This window comes from Chiloscyllium punctatum, chromosome 8, assembly GCF_047496795.1.
Source record: "Chiloscyllium punctatum isolate Juve2018m chromosome 8, sChiPun1.3, whole genome shotgun sequence".
Taxonomy (NCBI): Eukaryota; Metazoa; Chordata; class Chondrichthyes; order Orectolobiformes; family Hemiscylliidae; genus Chiloscyllium; species Chiloscyllium punctatum.
The window spans coordinates 88,900,453-88,920,409 of NC_092746.1; the positions used below are offsets into that span (position 1 = coordinate 88,900,453).

A 19,957-nucleotide genomic window follows, 5' to 3' on the forward strand; every position below is an offset into this window, starting at 1 on the left:
TACCACAAGGATCAGTACTGGGACCCTTATTAGAGTCATAGAATCATAGAGATGTACAGCACAGAAACTGACCCTTCAGTCCATGCCAACCAGATGTCCTAACCTAATTAGTCCCATTTGCCAGCACTTGGCCCATATCCTTCTAAACCTTTCCTATTCATATACCCATCCAGATGCATTTTAAATGTTGTAACTGTACCAGCCTCCACTACTTCCTCTGGCAGCTCATTCCATACATGCACCACCCTCTGCGTGAAAAAGTTGCTCCCTTTTAAATTTTTCCCCTCTCATCCTAAACCTATGGCCTCTAGCTCCACCCCAGGGAAAAGATCTTGTCTATTTACCCTATCCATGTCTTTCATGATTTTATAAACCACAATAAGGTCACCCCTCAGCCTCTGATGATCCAAGGAAAACAACCCCAACTGATTCAGTCTCTCCCTGAAAATAATTATGTCAGATGAAATGTTAAGCAAATTGCAGACAACACCAAGATTGGTAAGTGGTTAATAGCGAAGAAGATGGCTATAGGTTACAGGAAGATACAGATGGGTTGGTCATATTAGCAGAGTAGTGGCCAATGATATTTAACCCTGATAAATGTGGAGTGATGTACCTTGCAAGAAACAAGGCAAAGGAACATTTAATGAATGGCAGGACACAGGTTAGCTTAAGAGAAACTGAGGGATCTTGGGGTAATTATTCACAGATCCCTGAAGTCAGCAGAGCATGTGAATACAATAGTTAAAGCGGCATATGGGACACTTTCTTTCAGTTGTGGCATTGGGCACAAGAACAAGGAGATGATTCACCTGCACCTCCACACACATCATTTACTGCATCCACTGCACCCGATGTGGCCTCCTATACATTGGGGAGATAGGCCGCCTACTTGCGGAACGTTTCAGAGAACACCTCTAGGACACCCACACCAACCAACCCAACCGCCCCGTGGCTGAACACTTTAACTCCCCCTCCCACTCCGCCAAGGACATGCAGGTCCTTGGACTCCTCCATCGCCAGACCATGGCAACACGACACCTGGAGGAAGAGCGACACACCTTCCTCCGAGGAACCCTCCAGCCACAGGGGATGAATGCGGATTTCTCCAGCTTCCTCATTTCCCCTCCCCCGACCTTTTCTCAGTCCCAGCCCTCAGACTCAGCACCGCCTTCTTGACCTGCAATCTTCTTCCCGACCTCTCCGCCCCCACCCCCTCTCCGGCCTATCGTCCTCACCTTAACCTCCTTCCACCTATCGTGTTCCCAACGCCCCTCCCCCAAGTCCGTCCTCCCTACCTTTTACCTTAGACTGCTTGGCACACCCTCCTCATTCCTGAAGAAGGGCTTATGCCCGAAACGTCGATTCTCCTGTTCCTTTGATGCTGCCTGACCTGCTGCACTTTTCCACAACACATTTTTAAGCTCTGATCTCCAGCATCTGCAGTCCTCACTTTCTCCCAGGGAAAATATCAGTGCAGAATTCTCCCAGTGCAGAATTATTAAAACAAATAATTCTTTTAAATAATAGTCTCAGCAAAATAGCTGAGACAGCTGAAACGCATAATCCAAGCATGAAAAGATACATTGTTAAAAAGTATGTTCAAGAATGGAATGTACCAATGAACAACGTTACAAGCAAAATAAAAACATTAAGATACAAGTTTAGCCTTATGTCAGCACTTACAGAGGGAAAGGTTGCCAACTTGGAGAAAAGGGGGCAGTAAGGGCGGAGCGCAGCTGGGTAGTGGTAGAATACAATAAGAAAGATTGGGTAATGTAAGAGTCAGGAGAGGTGACCTCACGCAGCTCAAAAGTATAACTGTGTAGTTATACTGTGTACTAGTTTGAATGTTCATTGCTCAATTGCTTCTGCATTTGATGCCCTTTCTTGCAAGATTGTAGAATAAATTGTCTTGTTTCCAGTTTTGGTGGTCTCGTATAAATTTTATTAAATTTATTTCTAACACACACCAGCATGACCTGGGACTGTCTGGCTGTTGCAGGGTTACAACTCTGGAATCCCCCCAGCAATTCCCAGCCATGGCAAAGCCTGAAAGATCAGCCGAAGGTCTCACAAACCCTGCTGCCTTCCCACTGTTACCGTTTGCTTCATCAGCCTTTAATTCCTGGGTTAGATGACTTGAGCATTCTCCGATGTTTCATACTTCAGTACGCATGGAACACACTTGTCTAAACTAACAACTCTGACTCATCAGAAGATTCACCAAGTTAAACAGAATCATTCTATGCATCCGGTGGGAAGCAATCTGCATCAATTGTTACGTAATAAATGGACACGAATTAAACCATGAACAGTTTTTATCGCGCGATTTCATTTCAATAGCTCAGCGAGGATCGGCATTCAGCTGATCTCTCCAATATCCGGTGGTTGGATCATAAACATTAACTTTCTTTCTCCGCACGGATGCCGCTTGATATGTTGGGCTTTTCCAGCAACTTCTGGTTTTGGGTCTAGAACACTTGCTTCCCGTTTTGAAAAAAAACTGGGGTGAAAGTTTATGGAATCAGGTTTTGTTTTACCATTGTATCTCTCAGCATGACTCAGTGCAGGACTCATTGCGTCGAGAAACCTCTCCGCCGGGCTTTTCGTAAACTTGGAATCCTCGTGAGTAAATATTCCTGGTGCTTCCTCACGATTCCTCTGATACTTTCTGCTGCTCTGGGTTCGGGTTTTTCTTCTTTACGGACACATGAAAGCAATGACATAGAAGAGCAATTTACGCCCATATATGGACCAGCGAAATCTGAGAGAGAGTTCATTAAAAACCACTTTCCAACCAATGATTCTGAATTCTTCTCCGGTCACAGACTTTACACAGAGGGGGTGTTTGCTTCTTTCATTGCTGTATCGAAAGATGACAATATCTTGACAGCTGCTGCATTTCAAGAGATTCTGTCACTTGATGCTGATGTAAAGCAGCTCAGCATCAACAATAGTCAAGGTGTCACGTACAACTATTCTTCTCTTTGTACACGGATGGCAAACTCGTGCTTTGGAAATGAAATTTTAAATATTATAAATCACAGCCTAGCAACCAACACGAGGATTTCTTACCCTACGATGAATAAGACTTTTATTGGTTTGGCTGTTGGAGGTATTGACCAAGATCAAAATTATATTAATAAAGCCAAAGCTATTAAACTGGATTATTATTTACAAGAAGATAATGATGACATGAAAACCCTCAGTTTGCTGTGGCTGAAGAATTTCCTTCAGGTTTTTCCAAACAAACTGAAAGATCAGGAGAGTATTATGGTGAGTTTTACATGAGCCTCTAATGCTGAAGCTAGTCAGTTTTCAGTCAATTATCTCAGATTATCTTCAACTGTGGTGGCCTGCAGCCACGATCTAGTGTCTTACCAGTTTCTATCGTATCAATTGTTCTGTTAACTTCAACAAAAGTAACTTGTAATTATTTCATGTATAGTCAGCTGTCTTGGGAGCATCATATAAACATTGTCAAGCAAAAGTGACATGATGAAGATGATGAGTAATTGGGGGCTGATCAGGAACTCAATCAAAGGTATATTTTGAGGAGTGTAATGAAAGGGGGAGAGGCGATGAGGTTTAGGAAGGGAAATCTAGAGCTTTGAGCCTAGACAGCTGAAAACGCCACCTACAATGTAGGAGCCATTTAATTCAGGGATGCTGAAGAAGCCAGAATTAGATGTGGGCAAATATTTGAGAGAATTGTAGAGGATAAGGTTGCAGAGCTGGAAGCAATAGATCATGGAGGGATTTAAAAATAAGTATGAAAATTCTAAAACTGAGGACGTCTTCTGGTTCACTCCATTCATTGTTCAGAGGCATAGGCAGGCCCATTCAGCAGACCTTCAAAGGATCTCTTTAGGCATCTCCGGAGGCAAGGTTTTAGCTATTGGATTTCCAAAACTGATTTCCCTGATTGGAGAGCTTCCTGTGAATGTGGGTTCATCTCCAACTTTAGTACTATTGAAACCATTACTGTGTCTGACCCCAATATGGTGGTCATCTCAAATACAAACAAAATACTGTTGATGCTACAAATCTGAAACAAAAACAGAAAGTGTTGACACTCGGCAGGTTTGGCAGTATCTGTGGAGAGAGTAAAGCATTTAGTCCAGTATGACCTTTTAGAACTGACAATGCTGGTCATGTCCACTCTCTTAACTTCAAGGGATGTGAGTGAACACTTATGGCAAACAATGGCTTAGCCATTCATCATTATCAGATCTGCCTGGACCAGTACTGTCTTCATCTGTAAAAATTGTTAATAATTGCAGAATCTGTATAAAATGCAAAATTAATCTCCAGTTTATTATTTCCACTCCTTGCCACCTTCTTAACCCATTTTCCAATGCTGCGTCCATCCTAAATGCAGCTCATTACCTTCTTAATCATTGAATTGCGATCATTCTATTCAGCTGCCTCTATCACTTCTCCACCTTTTTTTGTCGAGCCCACTAGTTTAAACATTCCCCCACCCTCATCACTAAATTTGTACATCTAGTTTCTCTGCCAACTGTCCCTTATCTTGTCCATGAGACCCTCACCATATTCCTACCAAACCTGTGATCCCCATGCTGATTAATATTGCCACCTGCTCCCTCTTACAAATACTGTCTCCCTCCTCTTCAGCACTGATATCATTACTACCTTCCTCAAAAAGAAATCCCTTGGCCTCTCTGTCCGTGGTAGCTACCCTTCATCTCCAACATCCTTTTTCTCTCCAATACTATAGAAGGAAAGTGGCCCTTATTAAATATACAAATTTCACTCTGTCGGTGGTCATAGTAAACTCTCCCTCCTTGCCGCCTTAATCTTGTCTTTAGCCTTTCATAGTTAACCAATCAAGCAACCTCTAACACATTTCTCCTGTCATCCAGCTGGAAGGATTATTCTTAGCTGAATCCAATGAGTGCTGGATACATTTAAATAAAAACCTTTAAAGGCAGTGGTGGTGCAGTGGTAATGGCCCTAGCTCTAAGACAGGAGGCCACAGGCTCAAGCCACATCTGCTACAGAGCTCTATACCAGCATCTGAACAGGTTGGCTAGAAGACATATTCCAATAAAGAATCTTGAGGAGTCTTATGGCAGACTAGTAGTGTCCCTACATTTATGCCAGAATGCCTCCGTTTATGTCTAATCTGCTGCAGCGCTGTCCTGAGGCAATTGAAAATATTTTGAGCAGGTTGATTAAAACTGGCTACGTATAAAGAGTCTTGAGGACTCTTATGGTAGAAGTGTAATGTCCCTACCATTGAGCCAGGAGGCTTGGGGTCAAGTCTGACCAATTCCAGAGGTGTGTCATAACACATCTGAACAGGTTGATGAAAAATATCAACCAAAAATATCTGAGGGTCTCCTATGACACTAATGTTAGCACCCCTACATTTGAGCCAGGAGTTCTGGGATCATGTCTGACCTGCCAAAGAAATGTGGAATAAGGTGGTGTTTTATAACACATTCAAGCAGGTTGATTTAAAATATCTACCTCATTCCTGGTGTTCCTGTGATTCCATGGTAGTGTTCTTATCTAAGTAAGGAGACCTGGTTTCAGGTTTGATCTATTCCAACAGTAGAGTCATATGGCATGAAAATAGACCTTTCTGTCAATTCTGATTGTTCTTGACACTCTGATTATCATTTTTTTAAACTTCCTTCAGCTGAACTATTTCCCCACTCCAATTACTTGAAAACACTCTGCAGCCCTAGTTTTGCAATTCTCCAGAACACGGGTCCCAGCATTGTTCAAATGAAGCTCTGTCTTTCCTCTGTACTGGTGCCAGTTCCCCATGAATTGGAACCCATTTCTCCCACACCCTATCTTTGAGCCACACATTAACCTCACTAATCCAAAAAATGTGCAGGTTAGGTAAATTGGCCATACTAAATTGTTCAGTGTTCAGGGATGAGTAGGTTACGTGCATTAGTCAGGGATATATGTAGAGTAATAGGATAGGGGAATGGGTCTGGGTGGGTTACTCTTCAGATGGTCAATGTGAACTTTTTTGGCCTAATGACCTGTTTCCACGTTGTAGGGATTCTAGAGATTCTATTATGCCAGTAATCCTGAGATTGTTACCTTTGGGCTTCTTTACAGTTTAGTCCCCAAGTAATCCAGTACTTTCTTCCTAGTCCTACCTATGTCATTGGTGTCTACATTAAACACAACAAATCGATCCTTCCTCTTCCATTCTAAGTTCCTCCCAACCTAAAGGGATGTCCTGAGTGTGGCTGCAGGTAGGCAATGCAGCCTTTGGGCCACTCTGTCTGTGCAGCAGAGTAAGGTATCTATTCCCCAGACTATGCCATGCATTATTATCTCTAAATTCCTCTTTACTTCCCCAACTTGAATGGCACTCTGAACCACAGTGCTGAGGTTAATTTACTCATTCTCCCTCCTGCCTGTGCCTTTGACCACACAAGGATCTATCAAAGAAAGGCACTGACTGAGGCTCCTCCAAAGCTAAATTATGGATCCATATAGCCACCTCATCCACAATGACACCCTACTGTCCCTAACCATGCAGCAAATCTGATGTAATTAATCTAAGTGGTGTTACTGCCTCCAGCAACAGTGACTAGGTTTCTTTCTTCCACTCCCTGATATGTCACCGTGTCTGCAGCTCCAACTTCAGCTCATTAGCCCTGAGTCGATGTCCTGGAGCAGCCGATATTTGTGCAGATGTGGTCACCATGGATTGCTCCAGCATCTACCAGCTCCCACATACCACAGCTGCTCAGGATGTTGCTTTCTAAAATAACATGCTCGTATTTCTGACAATTACTAACCTTTATTCCTGAATTACAGGTTTCCTATTTCACATCAATATCAAGACAAGAAGAGTTTGAAGGGACTTCTAAGAAAATTATTCCTTTGTTCTCAGTCACGTATTTCCTTTCAATATTCTTTTCTATTATATCATGTATGAGGTAAAATTTATTTTTTTTTCATCATTATTTAAGACATACTTTCATAGAGTACATTATAGAAAAATCTGTTGTGTTATATAATATTATCAAATTTACGTTCAGGTTGGACTGTGTGAGGAATAAGTTCTGGGTCGCTGCTTTGGGAGTTATATCGGCTGGATTAGCTGTACTGTCAGGATTTGGACTGCTATTACACTGTGGGATGAAATTTGCAATCAATACTGCCAATGCACCTTTTCTGATTCTAGGTCAGTAATATTTAATTTACAAATGCAAATATGATCAAATTTCAAATGATTTTACATAGAATCATAGGAACATGGGAGTAGGCCATTCAGCCCCTCGAGCCTGTACCATCATTCTGTGGCCTAATTTCATAGACCTCTTTTTCTTCCATATGCCTTAAAACCTTTACTAATCAAAATATTATCTATCTCAGATTTAAAACTTAACAAATGCCATTTGTGAAATAGAGTTCTAAAAATCTACCACTCTTTGCGTATAGAAGTGATTCCTGACATCTCACCCGAATGGTCTGACTCCAATTCTCAGACTGTGTTCCTCCTCCTAGAATCTTCAACCAGTAGAAATAGTTCATCTTTATCTATCTTGTCTTTTCTAACATATTGAAGAGTTCAATCAGATCACCCTTTAACTTTCTAAATTCTAGAAGAAACAGGCCTAATTTATGTGATGTCTTCTCATAAATTAATCCTGACATACAAGAATAAAACCTACATTGCATCTTCTTGAAGGCCAGTATATCCTTCCTGATGTGTGGTGTCCAGATCTCACTGTACTCCATATGAGGTCTAACCATGGTTTTGTATAATTGCAACATAACGTCTGCATCTTTGTACTCCAGTCCAATGTAGGGTAGAAGTGGTGAAATATTTCAGTGAGAAATGTGAGATTGGTCAGCAGAGATAGAGAGATTTAAGAGAGAGGTAGTGAAGATGGAATACACAACACTGCATGTAATGAGGTCAGCCGGGTGATCTCATAGAATATGAGTATATCTGTCAGCCAGGGCACCCCGATTGGACCAGATTAGCAGCCCCAATCAGGGAGGCCTGGCTGACAGATATGAACCCAGTAGTGTCAGAGGTTCGGTTCACTCTGAGGTACCTGAACCAGTATCAAGTACAGTGCACAGTAAACAAATAGTGACAGGATACTGGCCTCTGTGGATTTACTTCAGTGCACAAAGGCGAAGATGTCTAAGGGGTAGGGATCATAACAGTGTACATTTTATAGATAAATTAAAGAAGGAAATGCCTAATATCTGTGTGAAATTGTTGGAGTCTACAATCAAGGATGGGGTACCTGAACACCTTGAAACTTTTCAGGTAATCAGGGAAAGCCAGTATGGATTTATGACAAGTAGGTCATTGAAAATTCATTGAACGTTTGGTAGTGGTGAGTAATGTAGTGAGCAAAGAAATGTCTGAAAATGTTTTAAAGCAATTCCAAAAGGCATTTAATAAAGTCCCACATTAAAAATCTGTTAACTAAGGTAGAAATCCATGGAATTGAGGGCAAATTACTAAGATAGTTGGGAAATTGGTTGAGTGACAGCTGACAAAAAGGGATAATGGGTAAGTACTCAAATTGGCAGGATGTGACCAATGGATACATACAAAGGTCGGTATTAGCGCTTTGATTATTCATCAACATTAATTGTTTATCAGTTTATTTTGTTTATTTATTTAATTCATGGGACACAGACATTAATGGCAGGGCCAGTATTTATTGCCAATCCCTAACTTATCCAGAGAGCAGTTAAGAATCAACAACATTGTTGGGGTATGAAGTCACATGTAGTCCAGATCAGGTAACGATGGCAGTTTCCTTCCCTAAAGGACATGAGTGAATCAGAAGGACTTTTCTGACAACTGGCAATACTTTCATGGTCATTATTAGACTCTTAATTCCAGAGAGTGGCAACTCTGTACAACACTTTTCTCTGTATGTTGTAACACAATACATATGACAATAAATAAATCAAATCAAATATTCTTCAGTCTTCAAGGACCTTGCCTGCGGCTAAAGAGGATACAAAGTTCTTCTCAAAGCACCAGCAATGTCCTCCCTTGCCTCCCTTATAACCTGGGAAAGATTCCATCAAGCCCTGGGAACTTATTTATCATAATGTTTTTAAGACATCAAAAACCATTGCCTTCATAATATCAGCATACCTTTCTCTAAACTTATTATCATCCATTGATTTTAAAATGTTCACCTTTTGTGTTCATATTGTCATCTGACTATGGAGTTATATTTAAAAGCCAAGAATGACAATATAGCATATGACCCAATAAAGGTCTCAATCTCCATTTTACTGTGACTAAATGTAGCTAGGGAAAATATGCAACTGCTTTGAGCATGATTGTTCAGGACTAGTTCAGACATCGCACTTGCTGTGATGGTAATGATCCATCATCAACAATAACAAATTCCACAGTTTCATCCTCTTACAGAAGAAATTCCTCCTCATTTCTGTTTTAACATTATGACTACTTATTCTGAGATTATATCCAGTGGTCCCGCACTCTCCTACTGGTGTATGTACTCTCTGCAATTGGCATTTTTTTTTGAAGACGTAGCATGTTTGAGTAAAAAGGCCAGTCTGGGCAGGTTTTCAGTGGAGTTAAGAAAAATGAGGGGGCAACTTAAAATTCTGAATGTCTTGACAACGCGGACATGGAAAGGACCTTTCCTCCTGAGGGTCAGTTCTGGCACTAAAAGTACAGTTCTGAAATTAGGGATTGTCCATTGAGGATAGAGATGAGGAGAATTTCATTTCTCTCAGAATATCCCACAACTTTGTAACTCTTTGCCTCAGAAAGCAATTGAGGCTTGGCCATTATTTTAGTTTTACTGTAGAGGTGGATAGATTATTTTTAGGCAAGGGTTACTTGTGGCAGATGGGAACGTGCAATTTGAAACACAATCAGATCAGTCATGATCTCATTGAATGGTAGACTAGGTTCAAGGGACTGAATGGCCTACTTCTACACCTATTTTGCATGTTTGTATACTCACACATTGGCACATTGGGATATTTCTGTATCCAGATTGAAATATAAATATGGAGGTAATGTTGAGGAAGCAAGGAGGCTACAGAAGAAATTTGGACAGACTTGGGAGGGTGGGCAAAGAAGTGACAAATGGAATACAATGTAGGGAAATTTGAGATTGTGCACTTGAAGAATAGAGGTGCAGACAATTTTCTAAATGGAGAAAGGCTTTGGAAATCTGAAGTGCAAATGGACATGGGAGTTCCAATTCAGGATTTTTTTAAGTCATGGAGATATACAACATGGAGACAGATGGTTTGGCCTAACTCGTCCATTGTGACGTAATTTCCTAAATTGAACTAGTTCCATTTGCCCATATCTGGCCCATATCCTTATGAAGCTTTCCTATCCATGTACCTGTCCAAATGCCTTTTAAATGTTGTAAATGTACACGCTTATATCACTTCCTCTGGATGATCGTTCCATATACGTGCCACCTTCCATGTGAAAAAGTTGCCCCTTTTAAATCTATGCCATTTAATTTTAGACTCCCTTACCATGGCAAAAAACCTTGGCTATTTTTAAACCTCTATAAGGTCACCCCTCAGCCTTCAATGCTCCAGGGAAAAAAAAGGCCCAGCCTATCCAGCCTCCCCAAATAACTCAAGACTTTCAATTTCAGTAATATCCTTGTAATTTTTTTCTGAACCCTTTCCAGTTTAATTACATCCTTCCTATTGAAGGGTGACCAGAAATATACACTATACTCCAAATTTGAATTTATCAATGATGTGTACAGTTGTAACATGATGTCCCAACTCCTGTACACAATATTCTGATCAACGAAAGCAAGTGTGCCAAATGCCGCCTTCTCCACCCTATCTACCCATGACACCACTTTCAAGGACAATAGACAATAGATGCAGGAGTAGACCATTCTGTCCTTCGAGCCTGCACCACCATTCATTATGATCATGGCTGATCATCCTCAATCAGTATCCTGTTCCTGCCTTATCTCCGTAACCCTTGATTCCACAATCCTTGAGAGCTCTATCCAACTCTTTCTTAAACGAATCCAGAGACTGGGCCTCCACTGCCTTCTGGGGCAGAGCATTCCACACACCCACCACCCTCTGGGTGAAGAAGTTTCTCGAGGAGAAAGTGAGGACTGCAGATGCTGGAGATCAGAGCTGAAAATGTGTTGCTGGAAAAGTGCAGCAGGTCAGACAGCATCCAAAGAACAGGAGAATCGACGTTTCGGGCATAAGCCCTTCTCCTGTTCCTTGGATGCTGCCTGACCTGCTGCGCTTTTCCAGCAACACATTTTCAGCTCTGAAGAAGTTTCTCTTCAACTCTGTCCTAAATGGCCTACCCCTTATTTTTAAGCTGTGTCCTCTGGTTCGGGACTCATCCATCAGCGGAAACATGTTTCCTGCATCCAGAGTGTCCAATCCGTTAATAATCTTTTACGTCTCAATCAGATCCCCTCTCAGTCTTCTAAACTCAAGGGTATACAAGCCCAGTCGCTCCAATCTTTCAACATAAGATTGTCCTGCCATTCCAGGAATTGGTCTCGTGAACCTACGCTGCACTCCCTCAATAGCCAGAATGTCTTTCCTCAAATTTGGAGACCAGAACTGCACACAGTATTCCAGGTGCGGTCTCACCAGGGCCCTGTACAGCTGCAGAAGAACCTCTTTGCTTTTATACTCAATCCCTCTTGTTATGAAGGCCAGCATGCTATCAGCTTTCTTCACTACCTGCTGTACCTGCATGCTTGCCTTCATTGACTGGTGTATAAGAACACCCAGATCTCTTTGTACTGCCCCTTTAGGCATTTAGGCACCTGACTCCATTTAGGTAGTAATCTGCCTTCCTGCTCTTGCCATCTCATGTGCCTGCACCTCTAGGTCTCTCTGTTTGACCATACTCCCCAGGGCTTTACTATTAACTGAGTAAGTCTCCTTCGAATCCTTCCACTTCTTCCAGACCAAAGGGGTAGCCACAGGCACCCATATGGACCCCAGCTATGCCTATCTCTTTGTCGGCTACGTAGAACAGTCCATCTTCTGTAGTTACACCGGCACTACCCCCCCACCTCTTCCTCCGCTACATTGATGACTGCATCGGCGCCACCTTGTGCTCCCGCGAGGAGGTTGTGCAGATCATCAACTTCACCAACACATTCCACCCCAACCTTAAATTCACCTGGACCATCTCTGACACCTCCCTCCCCTTCCTGGACCTCTCCATCTCCATTAATGACAACCAACTTGACATTGACATTTTTTACAAACCCACCGACTCCCACAGCTACCTGGATTACACCTCTTCCCACCCTACCTCCTGCAAAAATGCCATCTCGTATTCCCAATTCTTCCACCTCCACTGAATCTGCTCCCAGGAGGACCAGTTCCACCACAGAACAAACCAGATGGCCTCCTTCTTTAGAGACCGCAATTTCCCTTCTCATGTGGTTGAAGTTGCTCTCCAACACATCTCATCCACATCCCGCACCTCCACCCTCAGACCCCACCCCTCCAACTGTAACAAGGACAGAACCCCCCCCCGGTCCTCACCTTCCACCCTACCAACCTTCGCATTAACCATATCATACGCCGACATTTCTGCCACCTCCAAACAGACCCCACCACTAGAGATATATTTCCCTCCCCACCCCTTTCCGCTTTCCGCAAAGACTGTTCCCTCCATGACTACCTGGTCAGGTCCACGCCCCCCAACAAACCACCCTCCCATCCTTGTACCCTCCCCTGCCACCACAGGAATTGCAAAACCTGTGCCCACACCTCCACCATCCAAGGCCCCAAAGGAGCCTTCCACATCCATCAAAGTTTCACCTGCACATCCACCAATGTTATTTATTGTACCCGTTGCTCCTGATGCGGTCTCTTCTACATTGGGGAGACTGGACACCTCCTAGCAGAGTGCTTTAGGAAACATCTCCAGGACACCCACCGCCCTGTGGCCCAACATTTCAACCCCCCCCCCCCCCCCCCCCCCCCCCCACTCTGCCGAGCACATGGAGGTCCTGGGCCTCCTTCACCGCTGCTCCCTCACCACCCGACGCCTGGAGGAAGAACGCTTCATCTTCCGCCTCAGAACACTTCAACCCCAGAGCATCAATGTGGACTTCACCAGTTTCCTCATTTCCCCTCCCCCCACCTTACCCTACTTCCAACCTTCCAGCTCAGCACTGTCCCCATGACCTGTCCTACTGGCCAACCTCCCTTCCCACCTATCCGCTCCACCCTCCCCTCTGACCTATCCCCTCCATCCCCACCCCCATTCACCTATTGTACTCTTTGCTACCTTCTCCCCACCACCCCCCCCATTTATCTCTCCACCCTGGAGGCTTCCTGCCTCTATTCCTGATGAAGGGCTTTTGCCTGAAACATTGATATTCCTGCTCCTTGGATACTGCCTGACCTGCTGTGCTTTTCCAGCACCACTCTGATCTAAACTCTGGTTTTCAGCATCTGCCGTCCTCAATTTTGCCTAAGTCCTGCCCTAGTTTGTCTTACCAGAATGCAACATCCTGCATTTAAGCTCCATCTGCCATTCCTCAGCCAACTGGTTTAGTTGATAACAATTTCATTGTATTCTTAGATAACCTTCTTTGCTGAGGAGCAGAAGAATTGACTTTTCGGGTATAAGCCCTTCATCAGGAAGTCCTCACTTTCTCCTAACTTACAAGCCATGTCTCCTTTTATTCTCATATAAATTGTTTCTATAAATGACAAAAAACAGTAGACCAAGCACAGATCCTTGCAGCCTACCGCTGGTCACCCGCCTCCATCATCTCTTTAAAAAACTCAATTAAGTTTGGCAGACATGATCTGTCATGCCTAAAGTCATGCTGACTATCCTGAATCAGTCCTTGCTTTTCCAAATGCATGTAGCTCCTGTCTCTCAGAAACCCCATTCAACCACTGACACAAAGCAGAAATTGCTGGAAAAAGTCAGCAGGTTTGGTAACATTTGTGGAGAGAAATCAGAGTTAGTGTTTTAGGTCCAATGACCCTTCTTCACAACTAATTGTAACCAGATAAAGGTTGGTTTTATGTAGAAGATGGAATGGGGGGGGGGGGGCGGTGGAGGGAGGTGGTGTGGAATAGAGAGTACTCGATAGGTGGAGATAGAGCCCAACGAGAGAGACAAATAGTTGGACAGACAGAGGTAGATAATAATCAGCCTAGAAGAATAGGGAGCTGCTAACAGTGTCTATTCATGGCTAATTGTGTGATAACAAGGCCTGCTGTTTGGGGGTTGGGGTAAGGCCATGAAAGAAGGTGCCTCAAGCCCTAAAATGGTTGAGTCTAGAAGGCTATAGAGTATCCAAGTGGAAAATGAGATGCTGTTCTTGCAACTTGCACTGAGCCTTGCTGGAGCACTGCAGTAAGTCTGCGACAGAGATATTGGCAGGGAACAGTAGGTTTGATGAAGGGGCAGGCAATTGGAAACCCAGGATTTTTTTTTTTTTGCAGACAGCATGTGGGTACTCTGTGAAGCAGTCACCCAGTCTACGCTACACTTAGTTTTCAGAACTGAGATGAGGAAGGATTTCTTCAATCAGAGGGTGGTGAACCTATGGAACTCATTGCTGCAGAAAGCAGGCATAGATAGTTAGATCCTTGATTGTTAAAGGGATCAAGAGTCTTGGGGAAGAAGGCAGGAGAATGGGATTGAGAAATATATCAGCCATGAATGGATGGTGGAGCAGAATTGATGGGCCAAATGGCCTAAATCTGTTCCTATAATCTTTATATATCTCTTTTCTTCAGCTGGGTTTTTAGACCCCATGCCTTTCCCACATGATGCACACATGGAAAAGAATGCTTGTGGTTGCTGTGGATCTGTGTTTTATTGTAGTGAAATATCTTTCAATAATTGCTTAGCCATCCTGCAAACAGCTACCTCTCTTTCTCTTCTGATTCCCACTTTGAAAAGTTCTTTCCTTCCAAAGGCCTCTATCTAACTCTAGTATCTTTTTTCAAACTTATCCTTTGTTTATAAGTAAACTAGAAGTAAAAAAATGCCACGCATACATTTCAACCAAATACTAAGAAGAGAAGATAATGTTTCCAATGCTTTACTAGTTTCTAGGATATGAATTCATTTTTAAAAGAAAAGCATTTTCAAATTTGTATTTACTACGGTCATGGTCAAAGTGTTTAAATAGATCATGTGATTCTTAGAGGTCAAGGGAAAGGTGGTCCAGCAACAATCAAAAAGCTTGGCACCATCCAGATACAGCAGGCCAGTTGATGGTTACCCCAAGCGCCATTTTCAACATTCACTCTCTTCACCACCAATACTTAGCGCACACTGCTGTCACTATCTACAAAATGCACTGCAGTAACTCACCAAAGTACTTCTGACAGCACATTCCAAAACCACAACCTCCACCATCCAGAAGGACAAGGGCAGCAGGTGGGATCACTGTCATCTATAAGCTTCTCTCAAGTCATGCAACATCCTGATTTGAAATTACCACTGTTCCTTCACCGTCACTGGGTCAAAATCCTGGAACTCACTTCCTTACACCATTTTGTCTGTCTCTCAGAATTTACAAAGTGGCATAGTGAAACCCTGTGAGATGATCTTTTTGAGAGCCAGCACATATTTGACGGGCCAAATGGTTGTCTTCTATTCTGTAGCTATTCCATTATTCAATGTTGCAGTTCTGTCTGCCTGGTTTAAACATAGAAGTCTGTCATGATCTTTTAGAAGGATGAAAGTCTGGCCATTGATACCAGTTGTTGAAGTTCTCAAGTCTGGAATGAAGTATGTTGTACTATGTCCCTGCTCTATATTTATGATGCCATTAGGCAGGCTTGCAGAAACCAAAGTTGAGCAGATGTTTCTCTGATTTGAACTGTAAAGATAATGTCACTATAGACCCAGGGGATTCAATCATTAGAGAGAAACAACTGATGGTAAGTGTCACCATGCTTCAGGTGAAGGGTGAGGTTGAGAAGGCGGGATCTTTATGATAATGTCAGCAGATACAGGAGTTGACCCTTTACAGTTGGTTTCACTGACCATCTGTCCAGCCAGCTGAGCCAACCAATTATACCTAACTCATATATGGGGCAAACTATAATTGTAATGCAATACTTGTAAATCAACATTTTGGAATTGTTAATTTAAAAGTATTGAGGTTGAGGGCTTATTGGTACTATAGACTATGAATCGAGAGTCCCAGGTAGTGCTCTAGGGATTAGTGTTTGAATTAGTGCCATTGAAAATTTGAAAAAAATCTGGAAGTCAGAGTCTAACAATGATCTAATGATGAAACCCATTGTAAGTTGTTGCAAAAACCATCTGGTTCACAAATATTTTCTGGGGAAAGAAGCTGCCACCCTTTTCTGTTCTAACCCTTTATGTAACTTCAGACCCACAGTGGGGGGTTGTGGGCTGGGGGTGGGAGGGAGCTGACTCTCCACTGCTTTCTGGGCAGTTAGGGATAGGCAAAATGGCGGTCGAGCCAGCAACACCCACATTCTGTGAATGATTAAAAAACAATTACAAAATGTAAAATTACAAGTTCAGCAGGTAATAGGGAAGGCAAATGGAAAATTTACCTTCATTTCAAAGGGAATGAAGTATAAAAGTAGTTCTAAAACTAGAAAATGATGCCCATATCCCATGAAATCAATAAAAAAAAGTTTGATAAATAAGCAATGATTTCTCATCAGGCACCATTCAGATGAGAATGTTAAATTTTAATCACTTATATTTGCAGTTATTTATTGATTAATTTCTGCTGCACTTCTCTCATTTCTCTAGGTATTGGTATAGATGATATGTTTGTCATGCTCGCTAGTTGGCAAACGACCAAGGTCACAGATAAAGTTGAAGATCGCCTTGCTGATACATATGCTGAAGCAGCCATCTCTATTACAATCACCACTCTGACTGATGTTTTGGCCTTTTACATTGGCATTATGACACCTTTTCGATCTGTGCAGTCATTCTGTGTTTACACAGGCACAACTGTTCTGTTTTGCTTCATTTATAACATTACATTTTTTGGAGCTGTTCTTGCATTGAACGGGAGAAGGGAAGCCAGTAACAGGCATTGGCTGACATTCAGAAAAGTCGAAAGTGATCGGGAACCAGAAGACTCTAAATGCTATTCAATGTGTTGTGTGGGTGGAGCTTATAATAGTGAGACTGGCGCAGAACTAGAACATCCAGTTTATTTCTTCTTTAAGAAGTATTATGGTCCATGGCTCACAAACATTTGGACCAAGGCACTTGTGGTTGTCCTGTACATTGGTTATTTGGCTGTCAGTATTTATGGTTGTATAAATATCAAAGAGGGAATTGATCTCAGAAATCTGGCCTTTGATGGTTCTTATGTGATTAAATTCTATGACGATCAAAGTGCTTTTTTCTCAAAATATGGACCACGCGTTATGGTTGCTGTCACTGAACCCGTGGAATATTGGGATTCCACCGTTCAGGATGAAATTGAAACTTGCATGGGCAGATTGGAAAACAACTCGTATGTAGATCCTGAATTGTCAGAATCCTGGCTTCGTGTGTACATTGCCATATCTAAACAGATGTTAATAGATATTCAGGAAAAAAATGCATTCTTGGGAAATTTATCTACATTGTTTCACATTGTTCCTGCATTTGAACATGACATTAGGTTTTCAGAAAGTAAGCAAAGAATTGACGCTTCTCGCTTTTTCATTCAGACAATTAATGTCAATACTCCAGTCGCTGAGAAAAACATGCTGATTGAATTAAGAAAGCTGGCAGAGGAATGTCAAATCCCTTTGCTGGTGTATCATCCTGCATTTATCTATTTTGATCAATATCTTGTTATTGTATCCAATACAATACAGAATATAGTTGTTGCTGCTGGTGTAATGCTGATCATTGCGCTATTGTTAATACCTAATCCAATCTGCTCTATATGGGTAACATTTTCTACTGCATCAGTTTTAGTGGCTGTGGCTGGTTTTATGACATTCTGGGATGTCAATTTAGATTCGATATCAATGATTAATCTGGTCATTTGTATTGGTTTTTCTGTGGACTTTTCAGCTCACATTTCATATGCATTTGTGTCTAGTGACAGAGAAACTGCAAATGAACGAAGTATTGATGCATTATACAGCCTTGGATATCCCATCATCCAAGGGGCCCTTTCGACCATACTGGGTGTAGTTGTACTGGCTGCTGCAGCAAGTTACATATTTAGGACATTTTTTAAAATCATGTTTCTTGTCATAACGTTTGGGGCTGTTCATGGCCTTATACTTCTGCCTGTGTTCCTGACATTTAGTGCAAGCCGCAGAAAATCAAACAGTACAAAATCAGATAAGGCAATGAACCTGTCAAAAATCCATGTCCACTCTGATGAGGCATTGGAACAAAAGATGAGAAGTGATTCAAATGCAGTTTTATAAAGGGATCCAGGAGGTCAGAATTAGGTATCACTGATTGAAGTAGTTTAGGAGGTCAAGGTCTTGATTATCCCAGTTTCTCCAATCCGAACATTCCCAACATCCATATCCATATCAAAACATGGAAACAAAAGAGTTATGCAACTAATTAAATTGTTTACATCTATTTCACTTTTATAGTGTCCCAGGTTTTTTTAAGTGCAATTGTACCAAAAAATAAAACACCTTATATTCGCAAATGATGTATACAGTTATTTGTTATCTACCTGTACATATTTCAAAGTTTTTAAATGTTATATTCTATAACTATAAGATATAGAAGCAGAATTAGGCCAATCAGCCCATTGAGTCTGCTCCACCATTCAATCATAGTTGATATGTTTCTGAACCACATTCTCTTGCCCTCTCCTTGTAACCCTTGGTCACCTTATGAATCAAAAGCCTATCTATCTCTGTCTGAAATGCAGTCAATGGCTTGGCCTCTAAAGCCTTCTGTGGCAATGAGTTCCACAGGTTCACCACACTCCATATCATCTCAGTTCTAAACGAACAATGTAGGAGCGTTGAAATTCGGATCAGGAGCAGACAATTCAGCCCTTCCAGCCCAGTCTGCCATTTAACATGATCATGGGTGGTCTTATCCTGGTGTTGACCTCACTCTCTTGCCTACTCACCATAACTCTTTATCCTGCTTTTCATCATAGAGTCATCAAGCATGGAAACAGACCTTTTGATCCAATGTTTCCATGCCAATCAAGTTTCCCAAACTAAACTAGTCCCACTTGTCTGTGTTTGGTCCATATTCTTCTAAACCTTTCCTAATCATGTACTTGTCCAAATGTCTTTTAAATGTTGCCACTGTATCTGCACCTATCACTTCCTTTTGGCAGGTCATTCCACATATGAAACCCCTTTCGTTTGAAGAAGTTGCCTCACAGGTCCCTTTCTCTTCTCACCTTAAAAATATGCCCGTAGTTTTGAACAACCCCATCCTATGGAAAGACCTTTGCTATTCATCTTGTTAACATCCAGCATTATTTTATAAATCTCTATAAGGTCATCCCTCAACCTCCTCTGCACCAGTGAAAAAAGTCCCAGCCTATCCAGCCTCTCCCTACAACATAAACCCTCCAGTACCGGCTACATTCTGGTTAATCTTTTCTGATCCCTCTCCAATTTAATCATATTTTTCCTATAGCAGTGCAACCAGAACTGGACAAGGTACTCCCAATTCTTATACTCAAAGGTCTAAGCAATGAAGGCACATGTACTAAACAACTTCTTAGCCACTTAGAATCATAGTCATAGAGATGTACAATACTGAAACAGACCCTTCAGTCCCACTTGTCCATGCCGACCAGATATCCTAACCTAATCTAGTCCCATTTACTAGCACTTGGTCCATATCCCTCTAAACCCTTCCCAATCATATTCCAATCCAGATGCATTTTAAATTTTGTAATGATGCAACTTTAAAAGAACTATGCACCTGAACCCTTAGGCTTCTGCTCAACACTACACATAGAATCCTGCCATTGCCTGTACAAGTTAA

General features: G+C 42.0%; 1 protein-coding gene across 1 annotated transcript; it reads left to right on the forward strand.

The window, feature by feature from the left end:
* Positions 1–2,236: 2,236 nt before the first annotated feature.
* LOC140480734 (patched domain-containing protein 3-like) lies at positions 2,237–18,625 on the forward strand. The gene is made up of 4 exons (XM_072576016.1): positions 2,237–3,279; positions 6,820–6,941; positions 7,044–7,189; positions 16,772–18,625. Exons 1-4 carry the CDS (start codon positions 2,560–2,562, stop codon positions 18,406–18,408), a joined length of 2,625 nt encoding a protein of 874 aa, XP_072432117.1. The 5' UTR covers positions 2,237–2,559; the 3' UTR covers positions 18,409–18,625.
* The last annotated feature ends 1,332 nt before the right edge of the window (positions 18,626–19,957 follow it).